At 52.2% G+C, this 25,597-nt stretch overlaps 3 protein-coding genes and 1 long non-coding RNA gene across 8 annotated transcripts in view; 2 read left to right on the plus strand and 2 right to left on the minus strand.

The window, feature by feature from the left end:
• The window catches only part of RALGDS (ral guanine nucleotide dissociation stimulator), a 47,573-nt gene extending 39,076 nt beyond the window's left edge, over window positions 1-8,497 (plus strand). For 3 of the 4 annotated variants that reach the window (XM_038188096.2, XM_038188095.2, XM_027470590.3), the window contains exons 2-18: window positions 351-461; window positions 937-1,130; window positions 1,380-1,454; window positions 1,619-1,812; window positions 2,208-2,329; window positions 2,456-2,671; window positions 2,797-2,900; window positions 3,202-3,286; window positions 3,951-4,028; window positions 4,127-4,213; window positions 4,551-4,583; window positions 4,812-4,933; window positions 5,055-5,150; window positions 5,285-5,486; window positions 5,651-5,977; window positions 6,116-6,230; window positions 6,415-8,497. In XM_038188096.2, coding sequence (XP_038044024.1) covers window positions 351-461; window positions 937-1,130; window positions 1,380-1,454; window positions 1,619-1,812; window positions 2,208-2,329; window positions 2,456-2,671; window positions 2,797-2,900; window positions 3,202-3,286; window positions 3,951-4,028; window positions 4,127-4,213; window positions 4,551-4,583; window positions 4,812-4,933; window positions 5,055-5,150; window positions 5,285-5,486; window positions 5,651-5,977; window positions 6,116-6,230; window positions 6,415-6,590 — 2,337 coding nt within the window. In that variant the 3' untranslated portion in view covers window positions 6,591-8,497. The remainder of the gene's footprint in view (window positions 1-350; window positions 462-936; window positions 1,131-1,379; window positions 1,455-1,618; window positions 1,813-2,207; window positions 2,330-2,455; window positions 2,672-2,796; window positions 2,901-3,201; window positions 3,287-3,950; window positions 4,029-4,126; window positions 4,214-4,550; window positions 4,584-4,811; window positions 4,934-5,054; window positions 5,151-5,284; window positions 5,487-5,650; window positions 5,978-6,115; window positions 6,231-6,414) is intronic. The other variant, XM_027470592.3, reaches the window with a different exon arrangement.
• On the minus strand, window positions 6,835-16,894 carry GTF3C5 (general transcription factor IIIC subunit 5). Of its 2 annotated transcripts, none has more exons than XM_038188108.2 (12): window positions 16,704-16,894; window positions 16,179-16,404; window positions 15,739-15,937; window positions 14,609-14,804; window positions 14,028-14,132; window positions 13,559-13,673; window positions 12,833-12,913; window positions 12,169-12,266; window positions 11,539-11,621; window positions 11,112-11,254; window positions 10,252-10,414; window positions 6,835-9,838 (listed from the first exon to the last, which is right to left on the minus strand). In XM_038188108.2, the coding sequence occupies exons 1-11, from the start codon at window positions 16,854-16,856 to the stop codon at window positions 10,257-10,259; spliced, it is 1,557 nt and encodes a 518-aa protein (XP_038044036.1). In that variant the 5' UTR covers window positions 16,857-16,894; the 3' UTR covers window positions 6,835-9,838; window positions 10,252-10,256. The 2 variants fall into 2 exon arrangements, with proteins under 2 accessions (XP_038044036.1, XP_038044037.1); XM_038188109.2 differs by having other exon boundaries at window positions 6,835-7,226; window positions 16,704-16,893.
• Window positions 11,250-16,161, plus strand: LOC113845435 (uncharacterized). Its single transcript, XR_005269842.2, has 3 exons — window positions 11,250-12,043; window positions 13,985-14,157; window positions 16,091-16,161. It is a non-coding gene; the product is annotated as an uncharacterized lncRNA (long non-coding RNA).
• A 984-nt stretch (window positions 16,895-17,878) lies between the features above and the next one.
• CEL (carboxyl ester lipase) lies at window positions 17,879-24,167 on the minus strand. Its single transcript, XM_027470603.3, has 11 exons — window positions 24,079-24,167; window positions 23,418-23,568; window positions 22,865-22,987; window positions 22,126-22,323; window positions 21,895-22,025; window positions 21,366-21,473; window positions 20,953-21,070; window positions 20,079-20,265; window positions 19,321-19,524; window positions 18,653-18,850; window positions 17,879-18,144 (listed from the first exon to the last, which is right to left on the minus strand). The coding sequence occupies exons 1-11, from the start codon at window positions 24,142-24,144 to the stop codon at window positions 17,958-17,960; spliced, it is 1,671 nt and encodes a 556-aa protein (XP_027326404.1). The 5' UTR covers window positions 24,145-24,167; the 3' UTR covers window positions 17,879-17,957.
• Between the last annotated feature and the right edge of the window lie 1,430 nt (window positions 24,168-25,597).

Consider the following 25,597-nt stretch of genomic DNA (forward strand, 5'->3'; position numbering starts at 1 on the left):
ATGATGGGCAGTTTGGTTTCACGGTCATTATTTGCTCTCCATGGTGCAAAATGGCTTGCAAGTGCTTGAGGTGCTTCGGGGGCAGATTACCAAGATTATATCCAGAGCCAGCAGCAATGTCACTTTACTGCCCGTAAGGCCACAGGAGGGAGACAGCCGGGACACAGAGGCTTGGCTCTGCCTGGGTGCGGGCTCTGGGTCCAGCTGCCCCAAAGAGCTGGTGCTGCCAGCTTTGGGTTTGGGGAGCAAAATCCCTTTGGCTTGCCAGGATGCCCTGTACGGGCTCACGAGAGCACCTCTGCCACCTGTTACCCTCCTTATCTCATGGTGTATCGTGTTGTCTCACGCAGAGCTCCACACAGGAGATCGGAGAAGAGCTGGAGGATGGTGTGATCTACAGCATATCGCTCCGGAAGGTGCAGCTCCATCACACGGCCAACAAAGGGCAGCGGTGGCTGGGGGTAAGTTGGGGCTCGGCCAGCATTGCTCTATGGGGTGTTTTGTGATGTTTCCCTGCCAGACACGGTGATCTGATCTGGGAGCTCGGCAGGGTCCGTACCAGCCCACATCCTGCCCTCTTCTTGTGCCCCTGGATGCTCCTGGTCTGGAAGCTCCTTCCCAGCCTTATCCCTAAATGAGGTATTCATCTGCGAGAGGGGGCCTGGGAGCACCGCTGTCCTCTGCTCCATGGGAAAAAGGATTGAGGGAAACAATCTGAAGCCTCGTTTTGCAAAATGGGGCAACCCTGATTTGCATCTGGATTTCAGCAACCCTGGGGCTTCCCTGTCCCCAAACCCCATCAGGGAGTACCCGGCACTGCAGGGGTCCCTGCTCCAGCTGAGACCCAAACAGCTCTTGCTGAGCTGATGGGACCACATCGTGCTTGCATGTGTCTGCTTCATCCAGCCCACTGACACGTGCTCCTTGTCCTGGCAGTTTGAGAACGAGTCGGCCTTAAACCTCTACGAGACGTGTAAGGTGCGGACGATAAAGGCTGGGACCTTGGAGAAGCTGGTGGAGTACCTGGTCTCGGCCTTCAAGGGCAATGACTCCACCTACGTCACCATCTTCCTGTGCACGTACCGGGCCTTCGCCACCACCAAGCAAGTGCTGGACCTGCTGCTCAACAGGTGAGGCTGCCCCATGCCCCAAAATGCAGCTGGGGGTGGCTGATGCCCGAGCCCCTTCGGCCAGGAGAGCTCCAGCATCTTCTGTCATGCGGTGGAGGTCTGATGGGCTTCTCCCAGCCCCATCAGCATGAAGGTTTTGGGGTGGGTTGAGGAGGAAATGCTCATCCGGGTCCCCGGGGGAAGATGTGGAGGGAGAAGAGGCAGAGCTGAGTGCAGGACCCTCACTGTCTCCTCACTGTGCCCTGCCAGGTATGGCAAGCTCCACGCGCAGGCGAACGGGGACCACGCCAGGCACGTTGTGGATGAGAGGATGGAGCTGAAGAAGTAAGTCTGACCGCGCTGCGGGTCACCCAGAGACAGGGGGCTCTGCCGATGGCCCTGTGGCTCATGCATGGATGCATGTGATGTGTCACGGGCCCGTGGGTGCACACAGGTACCTCGTGGCACCCGATTCTCACACGGGCCTGCCCGCGTTCCTCTCCTCGCAGCACCATCTCCTCCATCCTGGGCGCCTGGCTGGACCAGTACTCGGAGGACTTCCGCAAGCCCCCGGACTTCGCCTGCCTCAAGCAGCTCATCTCCTACGTGCGCCACAACATCCCTGGCTCGGACCTAGAGCGCCGAGCCCGCATCCTGCTGGCCCAGTTCCAGCAGCAGGAGCAGAGCGAGACCGAAGCAGAAGGTAGGATGGAGGTTCCCTGCTCACCGGGGTGTTTGGGGCTGCAGGGAGAGCAGTACTGGTTAGCACTGAGGGTCTCCAGAGCCTTTGGTCTCACCACATGGCTAAAACCCCTGTAAACACTGCCTGTGTTTACATGGAGACGCACTGGGAAGCTAATCCAGCTGAACTAGAGGTGATATTTCTAAGGGGATTAGTTAATCTGCCTTTAATCCTTTGTGGACGTTGGTATCCAGGTGAAAATGCCCGTCCTTCCACCTGGGCCTAGTTTATTTGAGCAGACGGAGATTAGGAGCTCTGAGGTGGGCTGTGGGTGTCTGCAGGGGTGGCACGGGATGTGGGGTGGTGCTGAGCTCATGGCTGCCCTGCGATGCTCAGCTTCTTGCCGTTTCTCACAGCTGTGGAGCACGGCGGCTGCACGTTCCAGCTGGTGGAGGAGAACGGGGTCGGGGACGGGAAGTCAGATTTCCTCTCCTTCTCCCCAGAGATGGTGGCGGAACAGTTCACGCTGATGGATGCTGTGAGTACTCACTCAGAAGGTGCTCTGCCCGCCTGCTGCTCCGGGCACAAGCCTGCCTGCTCCCTTGCTCCTGGCTGCCTCTTTTCCCCAAAAAAAAACAAACATCTCCATCCCCTTATCTTCCAGGAGCTGTTTAAGAAAGTGGTGCCTTACCACTGCCTGGGCTGCATCTGGTCGCAGCGAGACAAGAAAGGCAAAGAGCACCTGGCACCCACCATCCGTGCCACGGTCTCGCAGTTCAATAGCGTGGCCAACTGCGTCATCGCCACGTGTCTCGGAGACCGGTCCCTGAAGCCGCAGCAGAGGGCTAAAGTGGTGGAGCGGTGGATCGAAGTGGCTCGGGTAGGACAGCACCATCCTGCTCGCCTCCTGCCCCTGCCCAGAGCTGGGGTTTGGCAGTCTGGGCATTGCAGCAGGTCCCTTGGCTTTGTTTTTTTTTAACATGGGGTCCCTTTGTCTGTCCCCAGGAGTGCCGCCTCCTGAAGAACTTCTCCTCCCTCCGAGCCATCCTCTCGGCTCTGCAGTGCAACGCTGTTCACCGGCTGAAGAAGACCTGGGACGAGGTCCTGCGGTGAGCAGCGCCTGCTGGGGTCCTGCTGGGAGGTCTCAGGGGAGGTTGTGCTGCTGTTGTGGTTCTTTAATGCATGGAGGGGATCACTGCAGCTCTGGCTTTGCCCAGAACCCAGGGATCTAAGGAGGAAATAACAGCAGCATTGCCTGCTTCTCCTTTCCATCCAAAACACCCTGGGATAACCTCAGACAGCAAGGCTTGCTGGAGCTGCGAGCTTTGCTGGGGTCATTTGGGTGAGCAGAAGAGAGCCCGAGGAAGCGTGGCACCGTTGCTGACTTCCCCCTGTGTTTCCCCCGAGCAGGGAGAGCTTCCGCACCTTCCACGAGCTCTCGGAGATCTTCTCTGACGAGAACAACCACTCCCTGAGCCGGGAGCTTCTCATTAAGGTACGGGGAAGTGGGCACCCACATCGCTGTACGTCTGACACGGAGTTAGGCTGATGCTGGCAGAAATCTCCACGTTGCTCCAGCTGCCAGCCCTGGCGGAGCTGCTGGGGCTGCAGGCAGGGGGTTTGGAGCAGGCTGGGCTTTCTGCTTCTCCACCCAAAAGTCGTCATTGCCCGAAGCGTTCAGAGCAATTTAGCCAGCAGAGATAAGCAGTGGGATATGATCCTGTGCACCAGATGACGGCTGCTCCCCAGAGGCAGCTGCGTTTGAGCAGCCTGGTGCAAAGGGCAGAGCTCTCGGGAGGCCTCTTGGTTTAAGGTTGGGCTGTGGGGTCTGTGAAAGGCTGCAGCCCCGGCGTCCTTCCCACAGCTTTCCAGCCTCGCTGCAGATCGGGGCTGAGATCACACAAAACACAAAAGGGAACAAAACATCCCATTGAGGAGCTGTTTATACAGAGGGCTGGAAATGGGAGCAGCCTTTCCTATTCACTGAGGCTCTCCTCCCTGTTTGCCATGGAAAAGCCCAGCCTTGATTTCCTCCTTTTCCCCTCATTCCTCTTAACCTCCACGAGCAAATTCCACCAGTAAAAGGGGGTGTGAACTTTAGCTCCTCTCTTGTAATGGTTTCCCACCCGCACTGATCCCCACCTCTCCCCACCACCCAGGAGGGCACGTCCAAATTCGCCACCTTGGAGATCAACCCCAAGAGGGCTCAGAAGCGGCAGCAGCAGCAGCGAGAGATGGTGAGTGGGGCACGGCCCTTCCCGTGTCCCCTTCCTGGTGGCTCTGTGGGCTGGGCTCAGCTCTTCTCTGACCCCGGCTGTCCCTTGCTGTCCCCCAGGGCGTGATGCAGGGCACCATTCCTTATCTCGGCACCTTCCTCACAGACCTGGTGATGCTCGACACCGCCATGAAAGATTTCCTGGACGTACGTACCTCCGTCCCTATCCTCCAACCCCTCTCCTTCCTCCACCCAGGCATCCCCACAGCCTGGAGTGGAAAATGGGGGCGGTTCCCCGTACATCTCTCTCTGCCCCCCTGTGTGTCCTATATCCAACGCTTCCCCCTGTGTCCTGCATCCAGTGCTGCCCCCTGTGCATCCCATACCCAGCGCTGCCCTTGTGCCTCCATTCCCTGGCCGTTCTCGCACTGCCCCTTGGCGGGCACAGCCCGCACTGCAGCGGCTCCAAGCTGGGCAGGCAGAGAGGGCTGGGAGCAATTCTCCTTCCCCTGCTTCCCACTGACCTCTGTTCCTTCTTTTCCAGGGAGGGCTGATCAACTTTGAGAAGAGAAGGAAGGTGAGAGCTTCACCGCGGCATGGGCACAGCTGGGTGGAGGGAGGAGGCTGGCTTTGTGCAAGCCCGGGCTCTGCTGGTCTCTTTGGGGTCGATCTTTCTTTTTCTTTGCTGTGGTGTTCTTCATTTTGGGGAGGGAGATCTCTGTGCACAGGGCTGAGCTTTTTAGGGGTGTGTGTGTGTGCGCTGAGGCTGGTAAACATCCATTCTGACTGCCTCCGTTGGCTGCAGGAGTTTGAAGTCATCGCTCAGATCAAGCTGCTTCAGTCGGCCTGCAACAACTACAGCTTCACGCAGGAGGACCACTTCGTGGACTGGTTCCACAGCCTGGAGCGGCTCAGCGAGGCCGAGAGGTGAGCACGAGCGGGGCTGAGCTGCTGCTGCTGCATGGGGAAGCCCCTGGCTCATCGCCTCCAGCTCTGCAGCCCTCACCTTGCCCCGGCGAGCTGCAACCTTCCTCTCCTCTCCCCCCAGCTACGGGCTGTCGTGTGAGATCGAGCCGCTGTCGGAGTCAGCCAGCAACACGCTGAAGGCCAAGAAGAACACGGGCATCATCAAGCGATGGAGCGAGTGAGTCCGCTCGTCCCGGTGGGATGCGGGGTGGAGGCGGGTGCCAAGGCCGTCCCCACGGTGGCCGCAGTGGTGCTGGGCCATCCTTTCCTCATCCCGCTCCCTTCTCACCCTTCCCCTGTCCCTCCCGGCAGCCGGCAGCCGCCGAGCAGCGAGCCCTGCGCCAGTGGCAGCTCCCACTCCAAGTCCTTCGACCAGCTCAAGTGCGGGCAGTACCTGTGCAGCGGGGACGCCACCGACTCGGTCAGCGTCACCTCTGCCGGCTCCAGCAGCTCGGACGTGGAGGAGATCAACATCAGCTTCATCCCCGAGTCCCCCGACTGCCAGGAGAAGAAGGTACGGGGCAGCTCGTGGGGAGGCAGGCGTGCCCTTCACGTGGGGACAGCCCTCAGCCTGCTTTGGGGCTGGGGGCCTCGGTGTGGCGGGGTCTCACGCCTCCGGTGGCTGTACGTCCCCTGCTGGCGCAGGGCAGTGAGATCCCTCTGGCCTCCCTTCCCCAGCACTCGTACACCCCGTCTGTGGCTGATGGAGAAGCTAAAACCACTGTGTCCTCCGCATCCCCTCTCCTCCCTGCCCTCCAGTTCTGGGAATCCACCTCCCTCTCCTCCCTGGACACGTCGGGCATTGGCTCGGGCTCCAGCAGTGCCTCGTCCTCCTCCGTCTCCTCCACGCCGGTGACGGCCTCCCGCACCCACAAGCGCTCGGTCTCCGGCATCTCCAGCTACTCGTCCCTCTCGCTGCCCCTCTACAACCAGCAGGTCGACGACTGCTGCATCATCCGCGTCAGCCTGGCCGTGGACAATGGCAACATGTACAAGAGCATCCTGGTGAGCAGCAGGGAATTTGGGTGGGGGGGGAGCTCGCCGCGCTTGGACGCGGGCATGTCCCACACTGGGAGGAGACGGAGGCAGGAGGTTTTGTAGCGTTTTGTCCCCTCTTTGGTTAATAATGCTCTGTGCCTGCAGGTCACAAGCCAGGATAAGACCCCGGTGGTTATTCGCAAGGCCATGGCCAAACACAACTTGGACGGGGACCGGCCTGAAGACTACGAGCTCGTTCAGATCATCTCGGAGGAGAGAGGTGCGTACCGGCGTGTGGGAGGCTTTCCAGGCCCTGGCTGTCTCCCCAGCTGACCACACCTCAGCCTGGGGAGCACAGGGGGGAGCAGGGCTGGGAGGTGGCAGCAGGGGGGTGCCAGCCCCCAGGGACTCCTCGCAGCCCTTTTTGGGGTGCCCAACTGACCCCTGTCCTTGGACACTTCTAGAGCTGAAAATCCCCGACAATGCCAACGTCTTCTACGCCATGAACTCGGCCGCCAACTACGACTTCGTGCTGAAGAAGCGGGGTTTCTCCAAGGGGGTGAAGATCAAGCACGGCTCCAGCTCCACCCTGCCCAGGATGAAGCAGAAAGGCCTGAAGATCGCCAAAGGCATCTTCTAGCCTCAGCCCCACTGCCACCCCTCACCGATGGGGCCTTGGGGGCAGGCTGCTCCGGGCCCGGCTGTGGCTGGTCCCCGTGCCACCGGCACGGCGAGGAGCGACCCTCGCCCGCACCGAGAGCCAGGGCGCTTTGGCAACCGGTGGCCTCCGCCTCTCTGCACAAGCTCCTGTTTCAATCAGGTCTTTTTTTTTTTTTTTTTTTTTTTTTCTCTCTCTACACAGGAAGGCAGCGGGGGGAAATCTCTCTGTTTTATTATTTTTATTTTTCAAACCTTCCACGGTGCGCCACTCGTCCAGCCACCGGCCTGCCCAGAGCAGGAGCCCGCCTCTCTGCCGTAGGTGCCTTGTGTCCGCGCGAGCCGGGGAGCGGAGGCCTGCAGAGGGGCCGTTTGCAAGGAAGCTGCTCCGGGAGCTTCCCAGCGTTGGTTTTACCTCCACGTCCTTATCCTGGGAGAAGCCGTGGACGAGGAGGCACGCTGGAAAGGATTCAGCCCCGTGCCGGTGCTGGGAGCCCCGGGAAGGGCTGCGTGCGTGCCGCGATGGAGCGGGCGCCTTGTGCTCTCGATGACTGGAAGCCTTCGCGTGGTCTCGCTCCTCTCCCCGATGCAGCTGGACTTCGCCAGCCCGCGTTCAAACCTGCACCAAAGATCAAATGCCAGTGTCTCTTCTGCAGGCGGGGGAAGCTTTGAGCGCCTCCCCGTGCCCCCAGAGCTGCCAGCCTAGCGAGGAAGAGGAGAGTGAATTTCTGTCCAAATCTGTGTAAATAGAGACCCTGGGTCTGCGCAGGTGGGCGAGGAGGCGAGACAGAGCTCGGGGTGCTCTGAGTACCCCGGTGCCGCCACCTGCCCCCCAGAAAGTGCCACTCACCTTGGGCTTTAACCAGACTTTTTCAAACACTGACCATGGGAGAAGCAGCAATGAGACTTCTTTTGTATAAAACGAAAATGTTTACTTTTTTTTTTTTTTTTCAATATTTATTGGTTGTAAATAGAAAAGATGAACTTGTACATTTTACTAACCCAGCCTCCCCCTGCCTTGCAGCCCAGTCCCTCTCCTCTCCCCCCTGCTGTTTTGGGCTGCTGGAAGCAGCAGCCTTGCGCTGTCACGCTCTGAGGCACAGACCACTCTGGCCTCCCTCTCTCCCTTGTTTCTTTCCCACTAGTTGATCGAGCAGGGGCAGAGATGCTTCTTTTATTGACTGTAGGAAACACTAACCAAAGGGGGGACTTTTTTCCTTTTTAAAACTTTTTTTTTTATTATTTTTTTTATGTTTTCTTTGCTCCTGGACCTGCTGGGCCATCTCGTTTAAGCACTTCCTCCCACCCCACTCTCTCCTCCCTGTCTGTCCGTGCTGCTGGGAAGGGGCCACGCGTTCCCCGGCTCCAGGAGAGGGGCCTGGGCTGCAGCAACGCTGCGCTCTCATGCTTGGGGGACCAGGGCTGGTGGCAGGAGGTGGTGGTGGGACCTGTAGGGACCCGTGGCACCGGGCGGGGAGAGGCTGCTTGCTTCTTGACCAGCGGGGCTGGCACCAGCTCTGCCAGCCCCGTGTCCCCTTAGGGTGGCACGGCCTGGCCCACCGTGCCCACGCTGCACATGATGGGAGCCGCTGGCACCCTGACGCAGAGCCTGCCTCCTGTTTCCCCCCCCTCCCTGCCTGGAGCCTGGTACCAGCACCCCAGGGCCTCCCCTCGGCCCCGTGCCACTCTGTGCCTGCCAGCTCCTGCCCACCCCGCTGTCACCGTCCCCTTCCTTCCCCTCCTGCCTTTTTCCCTCGGCAGCTCAGCATCACCGGAGGGACTGGCTGTACCATATGTATTTTGTACCACTTCAATGAAGGAGCACACTGCCCAGTGTGACTTGTACACAGCAATGTAATTAGTCTTTGCAATAAAATATCGATGCTCAAACGTCCCTGCCCCAAGGCAGGGGGTGTCCTATCTTCCTTCCCAAAATGCTGTCCCGTTCCTGGAGAAAGGGGAAACAGATCTGACCGTGGATGAGGTGGTGGCTGAGCCTGGGGTTGTACCGTGCAGTACATGAGTTGAGCTTTGTTTTGGGCTTGAATGAAGAAACAAGGCTTTTTTATTTGCAGACCTAGTTCCTGCTTTCAACTAACCCTGTTCATTTGAGTCTGAGTTGTTGGGCCTGGTACATTTTCCAATAGTATAAATGGGACCTCTACTGTACCGGTTTTACTCCTTTTCATATTAGCAATGGTTTTAAGAGCAACTGCAAGGGTTGGTCCTTATGTTATGGATAGTGGTCTGTTTCACTTTGAGGCATTGTTCCTTTGGAGTTCAAGGGTTCCTTTCCTAGCATGGCCAGCATATTTATTTTCTATGTTATAATTGCACAGACTGCAGTGGAGATTGGTTGGGTGGTGTAACGGCTCTGAGTGTGGGTATTATAGATACAGCCCTGAGGCACAGAATTTCTTTGTCTTTTGTTACATAGATTACTTTAAAGCTGAGTTTTTGAAAACTAAAGGATTGTATTGTATAGGCAGAATTTTGTCATTACCTACTAAGGCAGAATTAAGCATCCATGTAACTGCAGTCTTCCCAGACAGAGGAATTTCAGAAACAACTGGAAAATAGGTAAACTCTGGCCTGTTGTTGATAGAAAGCTGGGCTTCAGGTATGTTTCCTGGCATTTTATTCTTGGTGCCTGCTCACACCTGAGCACAGGTAGATATTCTTACCTAGAAGTAGAGTGCCCACAGCATCTCTCCTTTTTTCCTAGTTCCCTGCTTGCATTGTATTGAGAAAGGTAAATCTGTTGCACAACCACTTGTGCCCCTGGCCTTGCACGTTGCCAGCACCTACACTTTACCTTGGCTGGTTCTCCCCAGGCAGAGTAATACACAGCCCTCCTTACAAAATCATAAAGCTGTAACAATTGCCTCTGTACTTACTGTTGCAGCCCATGCTACCCTGAGGTAGCAGCACAAGGCAAAGCACAGGACTTCCCAGCGAGCTATAGGGTGTGCACCCATAAGGAGCCAGTCCTCATATATCTGATATTAGAATATATATGCAGTAGAGCATATTACCAACCACTAATGTTAAACCTTCCACTTGTGACACTCTGAGGAATGAAAAAGACCCAGACAATGCCAGCAGATCTTTAATTTCTGTGACTGCACGGTAACAATCCAGCCACCAATAGCAGACTAATGGCCAGAGTGGGCAACCTCTACGAACCTGAAGCTCTGCCACATTGCCCTCTTCTTGCAGTCTTTGTTAATTCTGGCAAAGTCAAAATGGAATGGAGAAGCGTGTTATCTAGTAAGGACAACATACGCTACATCCGGCAGAAGGGAACTATGCACTGCCAGGAAGTGTTTTTGTTTGGACTCTGGTCTCTTTTCTTGGCAGCCTGTTGAGATGCTACATTAAATGCCATTTGGAGGCCAGCAAGAAATCTATATCCCCTGTCAATGTTTTGAGGGCTTATTATCCAGCAATTATGGAAATGTGGGCAATGCCTCCCGAACATCCAAAATGACAGCCATCAGCAGGTACCACAGTCAGTACAGGTAGGTAGTTGGCAACTTAGTGCAAGTTCTGGTTTCCCACATCCTGTGTATGATTGCTGAGCCCTCAGCACTCAAGGAACAAGAGCCAAGAATATTCTGTCCAACAGCAGCAAGACTACTCACCGAGTTCACACATAGTCCAGAATTTCTGTTTCCATTTCATTTTCACTCCCGTCAGAAGGCTTGAAGTCCTCTTCCTCCTCCTCCTCATCATCCTCATCTTCTCCAGACTCGTATGCCAGCTGCTCTTTGCCATCTTCATTGCTTGTTGGACTTGAGAAAAGAGCTTCATTGGGAAGAAAGAGAGGAAGACATTCTGATGCATCTCAGTGCAACGTGGGAGAATATACAGTAGAGTTTGTAAAACAAAAAGAGAAAGGCAGAAAAAATCTGAAGATCACAGCTAAGGTTGCACATATTAATAGATTTTTAAAAAAAGGAAAAAAGCAATGTTTTCACACCCCTGGAATGCTCTTAGAACAGCAGCAGATCTGCAGTGTCATGTCTCATCTCCTATCTGATTCTGAGCTAATTCACTGGGATATTGATTTGGCCCAGCAAAAATAATTTCCTCGCTTCTTGTTTGTAAGATATATGCCATCAATAAAAAGGAAAAAAAAAATCTTAATGTCACCAAGAGATACATCAGTAAGGATGATATCTTGGCTATCGCTGGGCAAAGACATTTAAAACTTGAAAGCTACAATACAGGAAAGATTAAAAAGAAATTCTTTACTCCTGGCTATTCCTCCAACCCACATTCACATGCAGGACAACAGCTGCAGCTCGTACACTGTGATGCACTAAAACCCAGGGAGCACCAGGTGTAAAAGAGCGCTTAATTCTGCACAGAGGCAGCAAATAAAGCAACGCTGCTTCCCCAGCACTGATTGCAATATCCTGATTCAGTGCACAACATCTCAACGTCATCAGGTAGGTAGTACTACACTGCTCGGCACTCTGAGGTTCAGAAACATCCTTACCAGGTCTAGTGGATCTGATGATCTGCTTTATCATCAGGGACATGCTATCACGCAGATCATCACTCGTCTTCGGAAGGCACCACCCATCCCGCTCTGTGCATTCTGTCTCTGCACCATCATTCCGATGGATGATTTTCTGTAGGCTAAAAAGGAGTAAAAAGGGGGTGAAATATTAGTCTTCTACAGTCAAATGCAGGCTTCAAATAAGACAGACTGTGGCTTACTTCAGTTTCATTGAGCTGGACTGGCATATTTGGTTATTTACCTAGCTGTTGTATGAGAAAGGAATAAAAGTCTGTTCTATTTTTATTAAGAAACTAAACACCTCTTTTTTTGCTGGTCAAGGAGAGCAAGTGTAATGGACTGGATATAAACAACAGGCTTTGAAATCTAGTTCTAACATGACTCAGCTGAAAGGGTGCCATACCTTTCCACATTCAAGTCACAGAGTTGGTAGAACATCTGCCGGTAAGGGGGTAAGGCTCCTTCTCGGAAAATGTAGATGGATTCCTAAGAAGAGCAAAGATAGCAAGGATTTAATGCGCGTTTTGTGGTGTAATAGGGCAACCCTGACACAAGGCATTTCCTACACAACTCTGTTCCAAGGCAATATCCAAGCTGCAGCTCTAGCTGTAGCTTGTTACTACGTAACAGCAGATCAGAGGTTTTGTTCTAGCAAAAAGGAGGAAAAAAATAGACTCCTGTTTAAATATTTATTTGGCCTTGCTGGATTGTGCAAGATGATAAACACACGGCAATGTTTTGCACTTTGCTGCCCATAAAGTTCTCCAACTTTATAAACTGAAACAAAACGCTCATCGTGTTTAAGACTGGGGTAAGACTACAATTCCCATCTTGCAGTGTGTAAGAAATACATTCAGTGAGCAGCAGATGAAGTTCTGGAGGGACATGTTCAGCTAGCAGCTTCCCAGGTAAGCTTTTACCCATCAACTCAGGTCTCAAAGGGAAATCTGTGCCCCTAATGACTTACAAAATAGGAAACATTTCCTTTTTACGATACTATTTCAAGATTCTGGTAAAAGAGAGTAATGCTTACCTTCAGCTTATACCTGCTGGAGGCAGACTTTTTTGCACTGGATGAACCAGAAGTACCAAGTCCCTGCTTCAGATCATGCACGCTGACTGTATGACTTACTGAAAGGCAACAGAGGCATGATTAGGGACATATTTCACTGTGGCATTGTACTGTTGCTTCTCTATGTTGATGCAACTTTGCCGATCAGCAAAAAACAGCAACCCAGCAAGTGAACTGCTGATTCTTCAGAGATGTTACTGGACAGCAATTCAGTCTCCAGAAAGGTGGTGAGTTTGGCTGTGTTCCTTCCACAGCACCTTTGTTGATACTTTTAATCTTTTCTACTTTCCTTTGACAAAGAAACAAACCAAAACAAACAAAAAACCCTCCCCTCCTAATCTGTGCTGCACTATCACCAAACACAAGGGCATGCTGAGTTCTCACAATGTTGCTTACGGATCTCTCTTCTGTCTGGCTCAGCCAGACATGTATCAAAGCTTCTCCCAACACTGTCCAGCAGGAGACTCTCCTGCTGGTTTTAACAACAGCATAACATTACAAATAGGGAAGGAGTGCCAATTTTGGCTCAGCTGGAATGCAGGAAGACTTTTCACTACCTGAGACTAAGATGGAGTAACCCAAAGAAAAAGCAGAGCCAGACATCCCATCTGCTGGCACAGCTTACCTGGCTTTTTGACAGTGATGGGCAGACTGTAGTTATATGTGCTGCGTTTTGCTTTCACTGGCATATCGTTAGGCGCGTAACCTAGAGGTGAGAAAAGAAAACCAAGAATGAACTGAAGGTAAGCATTCTGCAGAGTACCACTAGCTCCGTAATAGAAGTGCTGGACTAGGGTGTGAAATGATCTTTGGGACACGCTGAATTTGCGAGATGGGGAGAGGAGAGGTGTCACATAAACAAAAACCGTTTTGGTTGGAAAGAGGGATCTATAAGATCTGATCATGACTGGATGTCAGCTCTCTTGTGGACGTATTACATGACCCCAGAAGGTCCTTTCCTTCATCTTTCCCTCTACAAAGTCACAGTGCAAGGGAACCTTTGTCCTAAAGGCTCAGACCTGGTGCCCTGCAGGTTGAGTTCACCAAGGGAAAGCTACCATGGAAGCAACAGAATCTACGGAAATAGAATAGAATTTTCCATAAAGTTCCATAGAATTCCAGAAAATTCCATAGAGTTTTCTATGGAAAGTCAGCCAGCTGTTCCTGGGGTTTGGGATGTGCCAAATGAGGGTAGAAATACTGCATGGTATACAATAAGGTTTTAAAGGAGTTTATAAAAGATGTCCTTTTCATCAAAGCAGATACAGCAAAAAAGTTTGAAAACAAATGAAAAGAACTACAAGGATTAACCAGGAAGCAAAGAGGGTGCCTGTGGGTTGGGCCCTTTTACCGTATTTCATTCCGCAGCGAATTCGGAAGTCCAGTACTTGATAAATCTTTGCTTCAGGGTGTTTTCTGGGGTCATACCCAAACCTAACCCATAAGCTCCTCCAGGGACCTGTTAGCTGTGTAAACACACAGGGGTAGATGGTTACAACAAATAGTTGTGCTGCAGAGGCTCTTAGAAAATTCTAGTTATTTCCTGCATTGTCCAAATATTTCTTTTACTAACTCCTTCCTTGCTTTTCACAACCAGTATTTACGTACTGAAACATGGGCAATCTATGCACTGAAGGCCAAATATATGTGTGCCTTTAAAAATCAACTTGCAAGATCACAAGAAAATCTGTTTGGAAAAAATCTGATACCACTGCCAGGTGGACAATCCGTTTGAATGTGTGACCAAATTGCCTTCCCTTTTTCTCTTTACATGAAGCTTGCAGCCTCAGCCAGGACCACGGGCAGATGCCCAGACTTACCATGTAATAGGCCAGGTACGGCAACAGCAGTTTCAGCTTGTCTGGGTGGACGTTGACATTGGCTTTTACTGCATTCCGGGACCAGACTGGACGGACTTCAAAGAGCTAAAATAATACATCATCACTTCAGGTATGTGCCCCTCACTCACTTTCCTGACATGACATTGTCATACCTTGACAAATAGTTATCATATCCGCCATTTAAGAACTGCAGCTGTTCAGGACGCCAAATATTCTGGTATCTCTATCAGAATATACCAGCACCCTTGTTCTCTGATAGATTAGAGAACAGAAAAAGCAAATGCATGTTTGGCTACAGTCACAAAGGACAGCTGGTGTCCAATGGGAACTGAACCTGAAAGCCTGGCTTCAGAAGCCTGGCTTCTGAATGGGCCCTTATCTTGAACAAGGTTATAAACAGGAAATTTCATGTCACAATGAGAAAACCATAAGAGAATCCACCAAATAGTTGAGATCCCAACAGTTTTCTGGGAAGTCAAAGAAAATGGCTGCATGCAGTCCTTTAAGACACAGCATGCCACTGTAGAGTGCTCAGCCAAACTCAGGGACGCGACACATACCTTCCTCAGCTCTTCCTCCACCTTTCTATCCACAGCATTGGTGCACACTTTCTTCCAGGTCTGTACAGCAGCATCCAGGGGTTTTGTTGGGACTTCTTCCTCGTCAAAGTTCAAAAAGATAGCGTTGTGTGGGCGACGGGCCCTGCTGAGGCCAATGAGGTTCTCACCAGACACCTGGGGGTTGTTGTACCCATCCCTAGGAAACAAGGCAAAGGACTGTGTTTGCTTTCTGCCAGTGGCATGCGCAGACATGTGGCTTTCCTAGGAACACATAAAAATGTAGCATGTTTTTTTGATTTTTGATGTGAAGGGATATAGCCCTGTAAGGAGTAGGTCTTATTTTGTCCTCAGCTCCCCAGGGAGCACACTGGTAACTGTAAAGGACTCACCACTGAGGAAAGGTCATTTCAAGTTTTAAAAACAAGCGGCTAAACTACCTCTAGTTGCCTGTTGAAGGAGATCCCCTGCACTATCTGATAGAAACCATTCAGATAGTTGATAACTAATTTGCACAAAATATATTTGCTGCACAACAGGCTTCACACTCTGCTGTACTGGAGTTAGTGGATATCAGTAGAGTACGTTGACAAAGTAAAATGGAAACGCAGGTATTAAGATAAGTTTGCTTTGCTAAGTGTTAATGAAGGACTGCAGTGAGAAAATGAAAGATGTTTCTTGTGGGAGACCTTGCAGATTGTTCTCCTGGCAAAAGTAACCTGGGGCCAGGAGGGAACAGGTCCAATGAACATAGTCACAGGACGCATGGCATTGACTCTCCATACTCTGCACTCAGCTCCAGCCCCCTGGAAGCAAGCAGAAAGCCACCCTCATGCATCCTACACCGCATGTGATGTCCTGCATGGAGCAGTGATCTTCTATTGAAGCATTCAGCAGCTGATACTGATGAAATACATTAACAATATATTTAATGCTGCCATGATGCTTCAAGAGCACAGTTCCTATAACAACACTGAAGTCAGAATGCATTGGATGCATCTTGTGTGATGAAAAATGAAACTTGAACTTTAAAACCTGTCTGTTTTAAGTGTATATCAATCCAACAAAATGTTTCGTATTTCTTTCCTTTCAAGAACCAACATGGACTATTTATCAGGAGAAAAGGCACTAACCGGTGTTGGGTATCTGGCCGATAAAAATAGTCAACAGGAGTGTCTAGACGTGAGAAAATTGGTGGAGGGATGTAGAGAGGTAATTCTCTATTGAAAAACTCTTCTTTCTCTGGTTTGAGCATTAGGACTTTGTCATACATGGAGGTTTGTTTGCCATCAGGACCAGAGTGCATTGCCAGGTACTGGAAATCAGACATTCCTGTGAGAAGGAAACATTAGGACACCGTGAAATCATAGCAAAGATAACACTTCTCACAACACTCAGCTTTCAGGAGCAATTGTCTGATAAGTCCATGTGAAGGTTTATACAGAAAGGAGGCTGTAACAACAGACAACTTGCTTTTCTTTGCAGTCTTAAATTCCTCAGGGGAAACATTTCCCTTTCCCATCAGCCCTTCCCATCAACCTTTAAGCCCTGCGGACCCAAACACAGGTATTACCTTGAAATTTGTAAACGGTGGTGACAATCCCAACGATTTCCATTTCGAAGTGGACTTCTGGCTGGGCTGGCTCTTCTGTGTCCACCTGAGTCTTCCTCCTCGTGGTCCTCCTCCTCACCTTCAGCAGCATGGTGGAGGTGGGGAAGCGGTTGGCGCACACGGGGTGGCAGTAAGGGTCCTTGGGGCGGAAACACAGCTCCAGCCTTTTGGCAGGGTCGGCGTAGATCTGTGTGGGGGAGGACAGGGCCCGTCTCTGTCAGCAGCACCAGGGCTGGCGGCTCCCTGCAGCACCCAAGGGTGCCCCCACCCCATTTGACACCTCCCATCCCACCTCCCTCACCCGGCTGCGGCCCAGGCGAGCCGCATCACCCCGAAACCTCGAGACAAACCACCCCTAAACCTCAACAGCCCACAAATGAGGTGATCCCAACAGGGGGGACCCCAACGAGGGGATCCCAACGCCAGCCCCCCATTCACCCCCACCCTCCCCAAAGCCTCGGACCGCGCTCCCCAGCAACCCCTCACCCTCGACACTCCTTCCTCTCCTCCCAGGGTCCGCAGCACGGCTCCGACATCCCGCACCAGCCCCGGGTACTCCACGGACACCATGCGCGGCGTGCGGGGCACCCGCACCACAGCCGAGCCCCGCTCCCCCCAGCACCTCCCGCCCGCCGCCATCTCCCCGGCCCGCCCGGCAGCCGCCCGGCGCCTCGCCGCGGCCTCAGCGCGATGGTTCCGCGCCTCCAAGGTTCCCAGCAGGGCCAGGGAGGTGTTTTCCCCCTCTGCCCTGCTCTGCTGAGGCCGCGCCTCGAGTGCTGGGTTCAGTTTTGGGTCCCTCACGACAAGGATATGGAGGTGCTGTGGTGTGTCCAGAGCAGGGATGTGAAGCGGGTGAGGGGTCTGGAAAGAAGTCTGTGAGGGGCGGCTGAGGGAGCTGGGGGTGTTTGGTCTGGAGAAGGGGAGGCATCCTAAATCCAGCTCTGCCTCCTGGGCATATACATTCAGTGTATACACCCTGTGCATCCCATATCCAGCACTGCCCCTGTGCCTCCATTCCCTGGCTGCTCTCGCATTGGCGCTGCAGCAGCTCCAAGCCAGGCAGGCAGAGGGCTGGGAGCAATTCTCTTTCCCCTGTTTCGCACCGAGCTCTGGGGTCTCCTTTTCCAAGACTGATCAACACCCGCAGTGGTGTCAAGTCGGGAATCATTCCAGGCACAAATCCTGGCACAAATCCTTCCTTCCTGAGCTTTATCTCCTTTGCCAAGCGGACTCGTCACCATAAACCCATGCAGAATAACCCCTGTGTTTCTTTTCTGGTTTTTAATAGTGAACTCAGCAACGATTCACTAAGAAGTTTGTGTTGTATACATTACAGCTGCAGTTATCTACGAGTTGTTTGTTATTACCGTGGATGATTGTAAGGTGGCAGCATCCGAAGGCACAGATCAGGATTGGGTCCGTCCTGTCAGGATTGGGTCCGTCCTGCTACGGATCACGCAGGCAACCAGGAAAAACAATTCCTGAGCCAAAAAGCTGGCAAAGCAGACCAAGCTATGGCACTGATGCATCAGCAGCTTAACCGAGCTATTGCTGTGTCAGGGGAAAATGCTTTGCCCAGGGGCTGGATGTTGCTCCCTGCCTGACTGTAATGCTAGAGACAAAATCATGTCACGACAAAGACATGGAGAAGCTGAAATCACTCAGTTACAAGCAAGCTTTTAATGAACTAAGTCTGTCTTTACATGGTGTTTTTCCTTAGTTTCTCAGCAACTCCACAGTCTACGGGGTGGTGGCAACCTGTGGCAGTTTCAGATAGACAGCGTTCCAGTAGTTCACGAATGGGGCTCTCAGGTTCTGCTTCACGGAATCGTAGTTTAAGTTGTTGTTGATATCCAGGTAGTAACCACCCTCTGTGGTGTAGGGCACCCAGGTAACGGGCACGTCTGAATACCCTGTGTTGGGATCACTGGGAAAAAAGAGATAGAAGTTCTGTTTTATGAGGGCAGCTTGTGGATGTAGCAAGGTTTGTGTTGTCTGGGGATCCTGCCTGTGCTCACGTGAGGCTTTAAGTGAGTGCAATGAAAGAGTTTGACATTGAGACAAGTGATAATAATTCTACCTCCTAGGAGCAACTTGCTGATGTGTATTCTCCTGCTTTGGTCCCCCCAGCATCTGTCCTGGCTGCATGCAGCAGCTTAACTACTGCCTGAACTCCAAAGTTCAGAAACAAGCTTCAACATTAAGTTTAAGCAGAGAGCACAGGTTCTGAAAATGCTTCTGCTGTCCCTGGGTGTTCTCTGGATGAGGAGGGCCCAGAGCAAACTCCACCACTGGGAGACATAGAACAAGGCTTGAGATGGAAGCATAGACAGCGGGCACCCTGCTTTTGAGAACTGCTTCTGAAAAGTTGATAGGCAACAGCAGCAGGTTGGAGTGCTGTAGCAAGCCCCACGTGTGGAACCAGAATCACTTACCCTGTCCTGGCAAAGTTGGTCCAATAAGCAATCATGGCACCTGAGACAGTCCTGTGCTTGGGCAGGTAGCCTAGAGGGGTGGCAAAGGGTTTCCCAAACACGTACTGCAGGTCATCAGCGTGGTCTGCTCCTACCCAGCTTGGGTAGACGGGCATCCGAGATGGCTGGGAGAACACATAGCTGTATGTCTTGCCACTCCTGGGGAAATAAAATAGACTTGATAAGAGCTGAAAAGGGGGTGCAGATTCACAGCTGTGCTCCAAACATCAGCCAGACATTCAGCCTTCTAAGATGCTCGTGTGCTTGGAATTGTCTAAGAATTGCTTTCAGGAGATAACATTCTTCTATCTGGTAATTTTTAAGTTGCACTTCTGATTGTCACTCTAACCCTCATATCATCCAGCTGGTGTGTCTCATGGATTTGACCAGTGCCAGGATGAAGCTGGGTGTTTTTGAGATGCAAAAACTTGTTTTAAAGGCAATTTAAAACTGTTTCTCATCATGACTCCTTTATAGCATTAGTGAAGTAATGTTTGTACAAGCCACATGTAGGTGGCTCCTTCAATTTCAGCCCTCTTCAACAGCTCCTCAGCCCCTTGTGCCGGGAGTGCAGCATTTCAGGCCCCCCACCTCAGTCTTTGGGCTGCTGCCATCCCTGGGCTGCTCACCGGGCATTCTGCAGGTGCAGATTCAGTGCCCACTGCGTGGGAATCAGGAAAATGTAGTCAGTAGCCAGGTCCACCACTGTCCTCTTCATCACTTCCTGATCTGGCTTGTCGCCCCACAGCTCGGTGTAGATATTGTACGTGAGGTTGGCTCCTCTTTCCCCCCTGTCCGCAGTGAGTCCTTTGACCAAATCATAGACGTCGCTCCTGAAAAGACAAGATTTCCACCAATTATGGACCAGCAGCTTGAGGCGGGGCATGGGAACTGATCCCAGCTCCCTTTGACGTTCACATCTAACCCTGTGGTCAGCAGCTGTTTGGAGGAATAAAAGCCAGGGATTTCAGCCCAGCTCTTACGGGTAGGGCACGTGCTCCACAACTTTCTCAGCAGAGCAGCTTGAGGCCAAATGGGACACAAGCTCCTTTAGTCCTGAAAAAGGAGTCTTAGAGGATAGGCACCCAGCATTTTTTTGTTGTACCTGCTCTGCACAGAAGAACAGCAGGGCTGCCAAGCCTATCGCTCACTACCACTGAGTTCAGGAGCACCTTAGAGATATCTGGGGAGGTTTCCCCACTAACAAGTCCTTTCTCTTGAAGACTCTGGACTTGGCAACATATCTGTTAGACACCCCAGCTTGGAGTGACAGCCTGTTTTGAAGCTAGTGCCTTCTCCAGTGAGGTCTAAGTCCTCGGTGTGTGTGGGGGGATAATTAAAGATAAAGTTCCTTTCAGTAAGGGTTTTAAGAAAGTCCTTTTCTTACGCAGTGATTTTCACCAGTGGGCGGTTGATAGCAGGCATATCGATGCCAGCAAAGAAGTGTCCGTCCATGTTGTTGACCCCAGCGATGTAGTCGATGTCAGCAGCGTTGGCAAAGAGTTTCTCTGGTATGTCTGGGAGGAAGTCTCCATCGACGACAGGCGTGATGGCAAGCGTATGAACCAGGGGACCTGCAGCAGGAGACAAAACCAGAATGTGTTAGGAGCACAGCAAGGCAGATGCGTGGCCTGGCATATGCCAGTGCTTGAGGAATTGTAGAAAGAACAGTCTGGGGGGAATGAGAGCTTGGGGGGTGACTTCAGCATGGGTAGGATGCCACCGAGGGGCAGGGTGACCGTAGGATCTTGTTCAGTAAACCTCTTCCTGGAGGTGGAGGTGAAAAGCAAGAGATTTGCCTGCCAGGTGTTGGCAGGCAATATCAACAATTCTTTTCCATCTTCCCCCAGTCTGCTCCCCAAAAGCCCAGCCAAAGTTTGGGAAGAGCAGAACTTCTCCTCCCCAGCCCATCTGGCTGGTCTGGCTCACACCTGTGCAGCAGCACAGCAGCGGTTCTGCCACTGTCTGCTCTGAGCAGGGCTGAGTGCTGGGGCTGCTTGCTAGGACCACAAGTAATAGCCCCCAGCAAGCGGAGGGAATTTCTTGGGAAGGAAACCACCACAGGCAGCAGAAGTGCAGACGTTCTCCACCTGCCATGAGCCCAGCAGATCCTACACAACACCCAGTGGCTCCAGGGAAGGTAGGAGGGTGTGCAGTCAATTATTTTTTTTGTTTTTAAGCTGTGTTCTGGAATTGCTGCTTTCACAAAACAGAAAGTGCAGACCAGAAGCGGAGGACCCAGCACGGGCTGCAGGACTTACTGTTCAGGTTGACGAGCTGCAGGTGGTAGGCCAGCGTCACGGCTTTGGGGTCGCTGACACGCAGGCAGTTGGCCAAGGCTGTGGTGTTGCTTATGGGGCAGCCCACTTCTTGTCCAACCTGCAGAAGGAGAGAGAGAAGAACCTCATGGCATTACCCTCAGAAGTCAGGCTTCATCCCCAGCTCCGCAGAGAAGAGGTTGGTGTTATCTCAAAGAATTCATGTTTGGCTGCATGGCTCCCCTGGGTCCCTTGCTTGTTATACTCTTTACAAAATGCCATTTTTGTTTGTTCCCTCGAGCAAGACTTCAGCTTCAGGATTGCTGCCCAGGGTGGCTGTGATCCAGCCAGCCCAGGTAGGTGTGTGGGGTCCCCAACTGTCCTGTGTGCCAGCTGGGTCCCAACCCGCACGTTACCTTTTTAGCCCAGTAGAGTGGGTCCTTCTGGATGGCCCAGCTGCACAGGCTGACGCCGCTCTGGCTGATGGCTCTCTTGAACAGGCCCGCATTCTTCGGAGACAGTATCTGCAGCACAAAATAGAATCAGTCGATTTCAGTAATGAATTCCTGAAGAGACGATTGCCTGCCAGAGCTGGCTGATCCCCCACACAGCTTGTGCACGAGGCCAGGGAAGCTGCCAGCTCTTGTGACACTGAACAGGCTCAGTAGTTAAAAGGTGATATGGGGAAAAGGGGGAAAGAGGAGCAGGGGGACGTGGCAACTAACAGCTGTTTCACCAGAGATCCCCAAAGTGAGGACAAGTGCCTGCAGTGGGGCAGCTGATTAAGGTGAAGAAGGAGGAGTAGCTACACGACAGAGGCTGAGCCCTGCTGTCCCCAGGCAGGAGAGGATGCTGATCAGGTGAAGGAAAGCTGCAGAAGGGACTGGCTATCCCATTTACAGGCAAGAGACGTGGCTGCAGTGGAGGCTGACAAGGACAACAGACCTGCAGGGAGACACTGGTGCCACCAGCTGACTCTCCGAAGATGGTGATGTTGTCTGGGTCACCCCCAAAGGCCTTGATATTCCTCTTCACCCAGGCAATAGCCATGTGCTGGTCCTTCAGCCCGTAGTTCCCTGAGCAACAGAGGGCACCCGCCGTTGGGTCGGGGCACAGCCAAAGCCGATAAGGTGGGGTCCTGTGGCAGGATCCCCTAAAAGAGAGCAACTCGGGTACCTGGCATGTTTGAGTCTCCAGTGCTCAGGAAGCCCAGGGGCCCCACGCGGTAGTTCAGGGTCACCACGATCACGTTGCCCCGCACGGCGATCTCCTCGCCATCGTAGAGGTAATTGTCGAGGAAATTGGCTCCCTGCCCCCCTCCGACAAGGAAGGCGCCGCCGTAGATCCACACCATCACTGGCAAGTTGGTTGAGACTGGGAGAGGAGGAGGACAAGCGGTGTGAACCACGACGTAGCCAGAGCCAACCCTAATGCCCACTTGGGCATTACAGACCTCCTGGGGCTGGTGCAAATTCCCCTGCCTTCCTTGTCACCTCACCCTCACCATAGGCAAAGTGTTCCTAGGACCTTTCCTATGGGCTGACAAAGCTGGGACAGAGATGCGAACTGGGAGAAAGATCATCCCAAACAAATTCCTTTCTTTCCTTGACCAGAAAAGGACTTTTGTATCATTCCTAGGGTCGTAGGACACACATTTGTCCAGAAAGGGATGTCTTCCCTTCAAGGGTGTGGTACTTTGCAATATGCTATGGCCAAAAACATCTCTGCTCTGTAGAAGTGACTGAAACTCCCAACCCGCTGCAGGTGAGGAACACTGCCTGACACTGCTCCTACCCTTCCCACTGCTTCTGCAGCTGCCCACCATAGGAACATAGCTGCTGAGAGATGCTCCAAAACCGTTTGTCCGCAGAAAGCAACTGAGAATCTCCTCCCCAGGTCTCTGCCAAGCACATACCTTGTTTCTTCCCTTGAGGGATCCAGATATTCAGGTAGAGGCAGTCTTCTTTCCCTCGGACATCATTTTGCGTCAGTGTCATCTGCATGCAGCGGTTTTTGAAGTCTTTTGCCTTCAGCGTTCCTAAGAGGAGAAAGAGAATACACCAGGTCCTAGATAGAGCTGTCAGCTCTGTCTTTTGGTTGCAAGCTGTCCATCCATCCATCCATCCTTCCTCACCTCCGTAAGTCCAGCACGGAGGCAGCAAAGCCTCCCCAGCCACCGTGACTGGCCCAAGGGAGTGACAACGGGGTGCCCTTTCCTGTGTGAACTAGCTCTGGACAGCCAGGGCATGAGAAGGAGAAATTCAGGTGCCATGCTTTGGATTTGTTACTTCAGGTGGTCACTTAGGAGCACTTAGATGCAGACTCTCATACCTGCCCCGAGACTCAGCTTTGTCTTGGCATTGCATAGGGCACTGTTAGTGCAGTACCTTCTACCTAACTCTAATGGACTAAGGAGACAAAAGTTGGAAACAAAACAAACCCAAAGGCATCCAAAGGCTGGATCTTACCATCCCATCCAGGATGAGGTTGGGGATCTTCCAGAGTCTTTGGGGGGGCAGCAAAGGGGATCCCTCTGAAGATGTCGATGTAGTCCCCGAAGAGTCCCAGCCGTTTATTCTCGCCTTCCACGAAACCTCCCTCGGTGTGCACCACACCCAGCTAAATGTGGCACCATTGAGAAGAGGGAAAAGTGAATCCATTGCAGTCCTTCGTGGCTCAGGCTCCTCGTGATGCCAGCAACCACAGCGTACCCTGGCTGGAGGGTCCCCACACGTGGGCTGACTCGCAGCCTCCCTTCACCAACCATCCCTTTGGTTCCTCGTGGAAGGCCCACGGGTTGCTGCTGCTGGAGATGTGCCCGTGCAGACATCCTGCAAGCTGCCCGTTGGAGCAGACAGGCAGCAGCAATTTCCCTGCTCTTCCATGCACACACCGTAGAAGGTGAGAACCTGCAGCCTGAAGATGTAAACCAGGCTGGACCTGCTACAGAACTGCGCAGGGAACTTTCAGAAGAATGTCACTGAGAGCCTTTGCCATGTTTAGGGCAGGAAAATACCCTGCCACTGCTGTCACTGTTTGGGCTTCAGGGTAGACACAGCAGGATTTTGCTCATTCAGGCGGGAACAGGCAAAAAGTTTTCCAAGTTATAAGAAATGCCTCTGTACTTACCGTTGCAGCCCATGCTACCCCAAGGTAGCAGCACAAGGCAAGACACAGGATCCCCCAGCGAGCCATGGTTCCTGCACCCGAGGAGCCAGTCCCCACCAGAGGTTTACGTATGTATATATAGCTAGGAGTGCGGCTATGTGTCAATGCCTTGACCCAGTTTTTACTCTAAGTTGCGTTGCAGGAGCCCCAGCAAACTTGTCCTTCAGTAGGCTGAAGCCAAACCATGGCTGAGGTAGAGACTGGCGTCACTGTGTGAGAGCCCTGCAGATGTTGCCTTTGTGGGATGAAGGCCGAATGTAAGGAAATATCTCAATCTAACAAAAAACAGGGAACGTAATGCTGAAGCCTTGAGAATCCTCACACAAGTGCAGGAGATTGAAATTATATTAAACTGTGCACTAGAGCATATTACCAACCACTACTGATAAACCTTCCACTTGTAACACTCTGAGGAATGAAAAAGACCCAGACAATGCCAGCAGATCTTTAATTTCTGTAACTGCACAGTACCAATCCAGCCAGCGATAGCAGACTAATGGCCAGAGTGGGCAACCTCTACGAACCTGAAGCTCTCCCACATTGCCTTCTTCTTGCAGTCTTTGTTAATTCTGGCGAAGTCAAAATGGAATGGAGAAGCGTGTTAGCTAGTAAGGACAACATACGCTACATCCGGCAGAAGGGAACTATGCACTGCCAGGAAGTGTTTTTGTCCTGCTGGCTTTATTTCCAGGATGACGGGCTAGGCTTGATGCTGAAGTCATTGCACAGAATTTTAATTCATGTGGGATAAGGAAAAGGGCACCTTGTCTGTTTTCCACATGTCCATCAATGCAGACAGGGTGTACTTCTCACGGATGGAGAGATTTGAGAATGCAATTTTGCCTATTTTCAGGTGTGTTTCCAGCTGATTTTGATTCTGGTCTCTACTGTGTGTTTGACCGAGCTGCAAAGCAGACTGGCACCAATGGAGCTAACAGTTACTGAACCATCCACGGCTGTAGCTTCTGTTCAACAGCAAAGTTTGCCTTCCCTTTTTCTCTTGACATGAAGCTCGGGTACTTAGCGGTGGGACCTCAGAACCTGCAGAGAGCCAGGACCATCCAGGTGATCCACCCCTGCACCACCTCCTAGCAGCCTCAGCCAGGACCACGGGCAGATGCCCAGACTTACCATGTAATAGGCCAGGTACGGCAAGAGCAGTTTCAGCTTGTCTGGGTGGACGTTGACATTGGCTTTTACTGCATTCCAGGACCAGACTGGGCAGACTTCAAAGAGCTAAAATAATACATCATCACTTCAGGTATGTGCCCCTCGCTCACTTTCCTGACATGACATTGTCATGCCTTGACAAATAGTTATCATATCCGCCATTTACGAACTGCAGCTGTTCAGGACACCAAATATTCTGGTATCCCTATCAGAATAATCCAGCACTCCTTTTGTCTGATAGGTTAGAGAACAGAAAAATCAAATGCGTATTTGGTTACGGTCACAAAGGACAGCTGGTGTCCAATGGGAA

Source organism: Anas platyrhynchos, chromosome 18, assembly GCF_047663525.1.
Source record: "Anas platyrhynchos isolate ZD024472 breed Pekin duck chromosome 18, IASCAAS_PekinDuck_T2T, whole genome shotgun sequence".
NCBI classification, from domain to species: Eukaryota; Metazoa; Chordata; class Aves; order Anseriformes; family Anatidae; genus Anas; species Anas platyrhynchos.

Excerpts from the sequence above, each read along its gene's own strand:
- CEL (XM_027470603.3), bottom strand. The coding sequence starts at position 24,144 with ATGGCTCGCTGGGGGATCCTGTGTCTTGCCTTGTGCTGCTACCTTGGG. Across the intron at positions 21,474-21,894 it reads GCACCAGTGTCTCCCTGCAG|ATACTGTCTCCGAAGAATGC; the intron begins GTCTGTTGTCCT and ends TTTGTGCTGCAG. Across the intron at positions 19,525-20,078 it reads CCACTGGTGAAAATCACTGC|GAGCGACGTCTATGATTTGG; the intron begins GTAAGAAAAGGA and ends TTGTCTTTTCAG.
- GTF3C5 (XM_038188108.2), bottom strand. The coding sequence starts at position 16,856 with ATGGCGGCGGGCGGGAGGTGCTGGGGGGAGCGGGGCTCGGCTGTGGTG. Across the intron at positions 15,938-16,178 it reads CACCGTTTACAAATTTCAAG|GAATGTCTGATTTCCAGTAC; the intron begins GTAATACCTGTG and ends TCCTTCTCACAG. Across the intron at positions 11,255-11,538 it reads TGTGACTTGAATGTGGAAAG|CCTACAGAAAATCATCCATC; the intron begins GTATGGCACCCT and ends ACTCCTTTTTAG.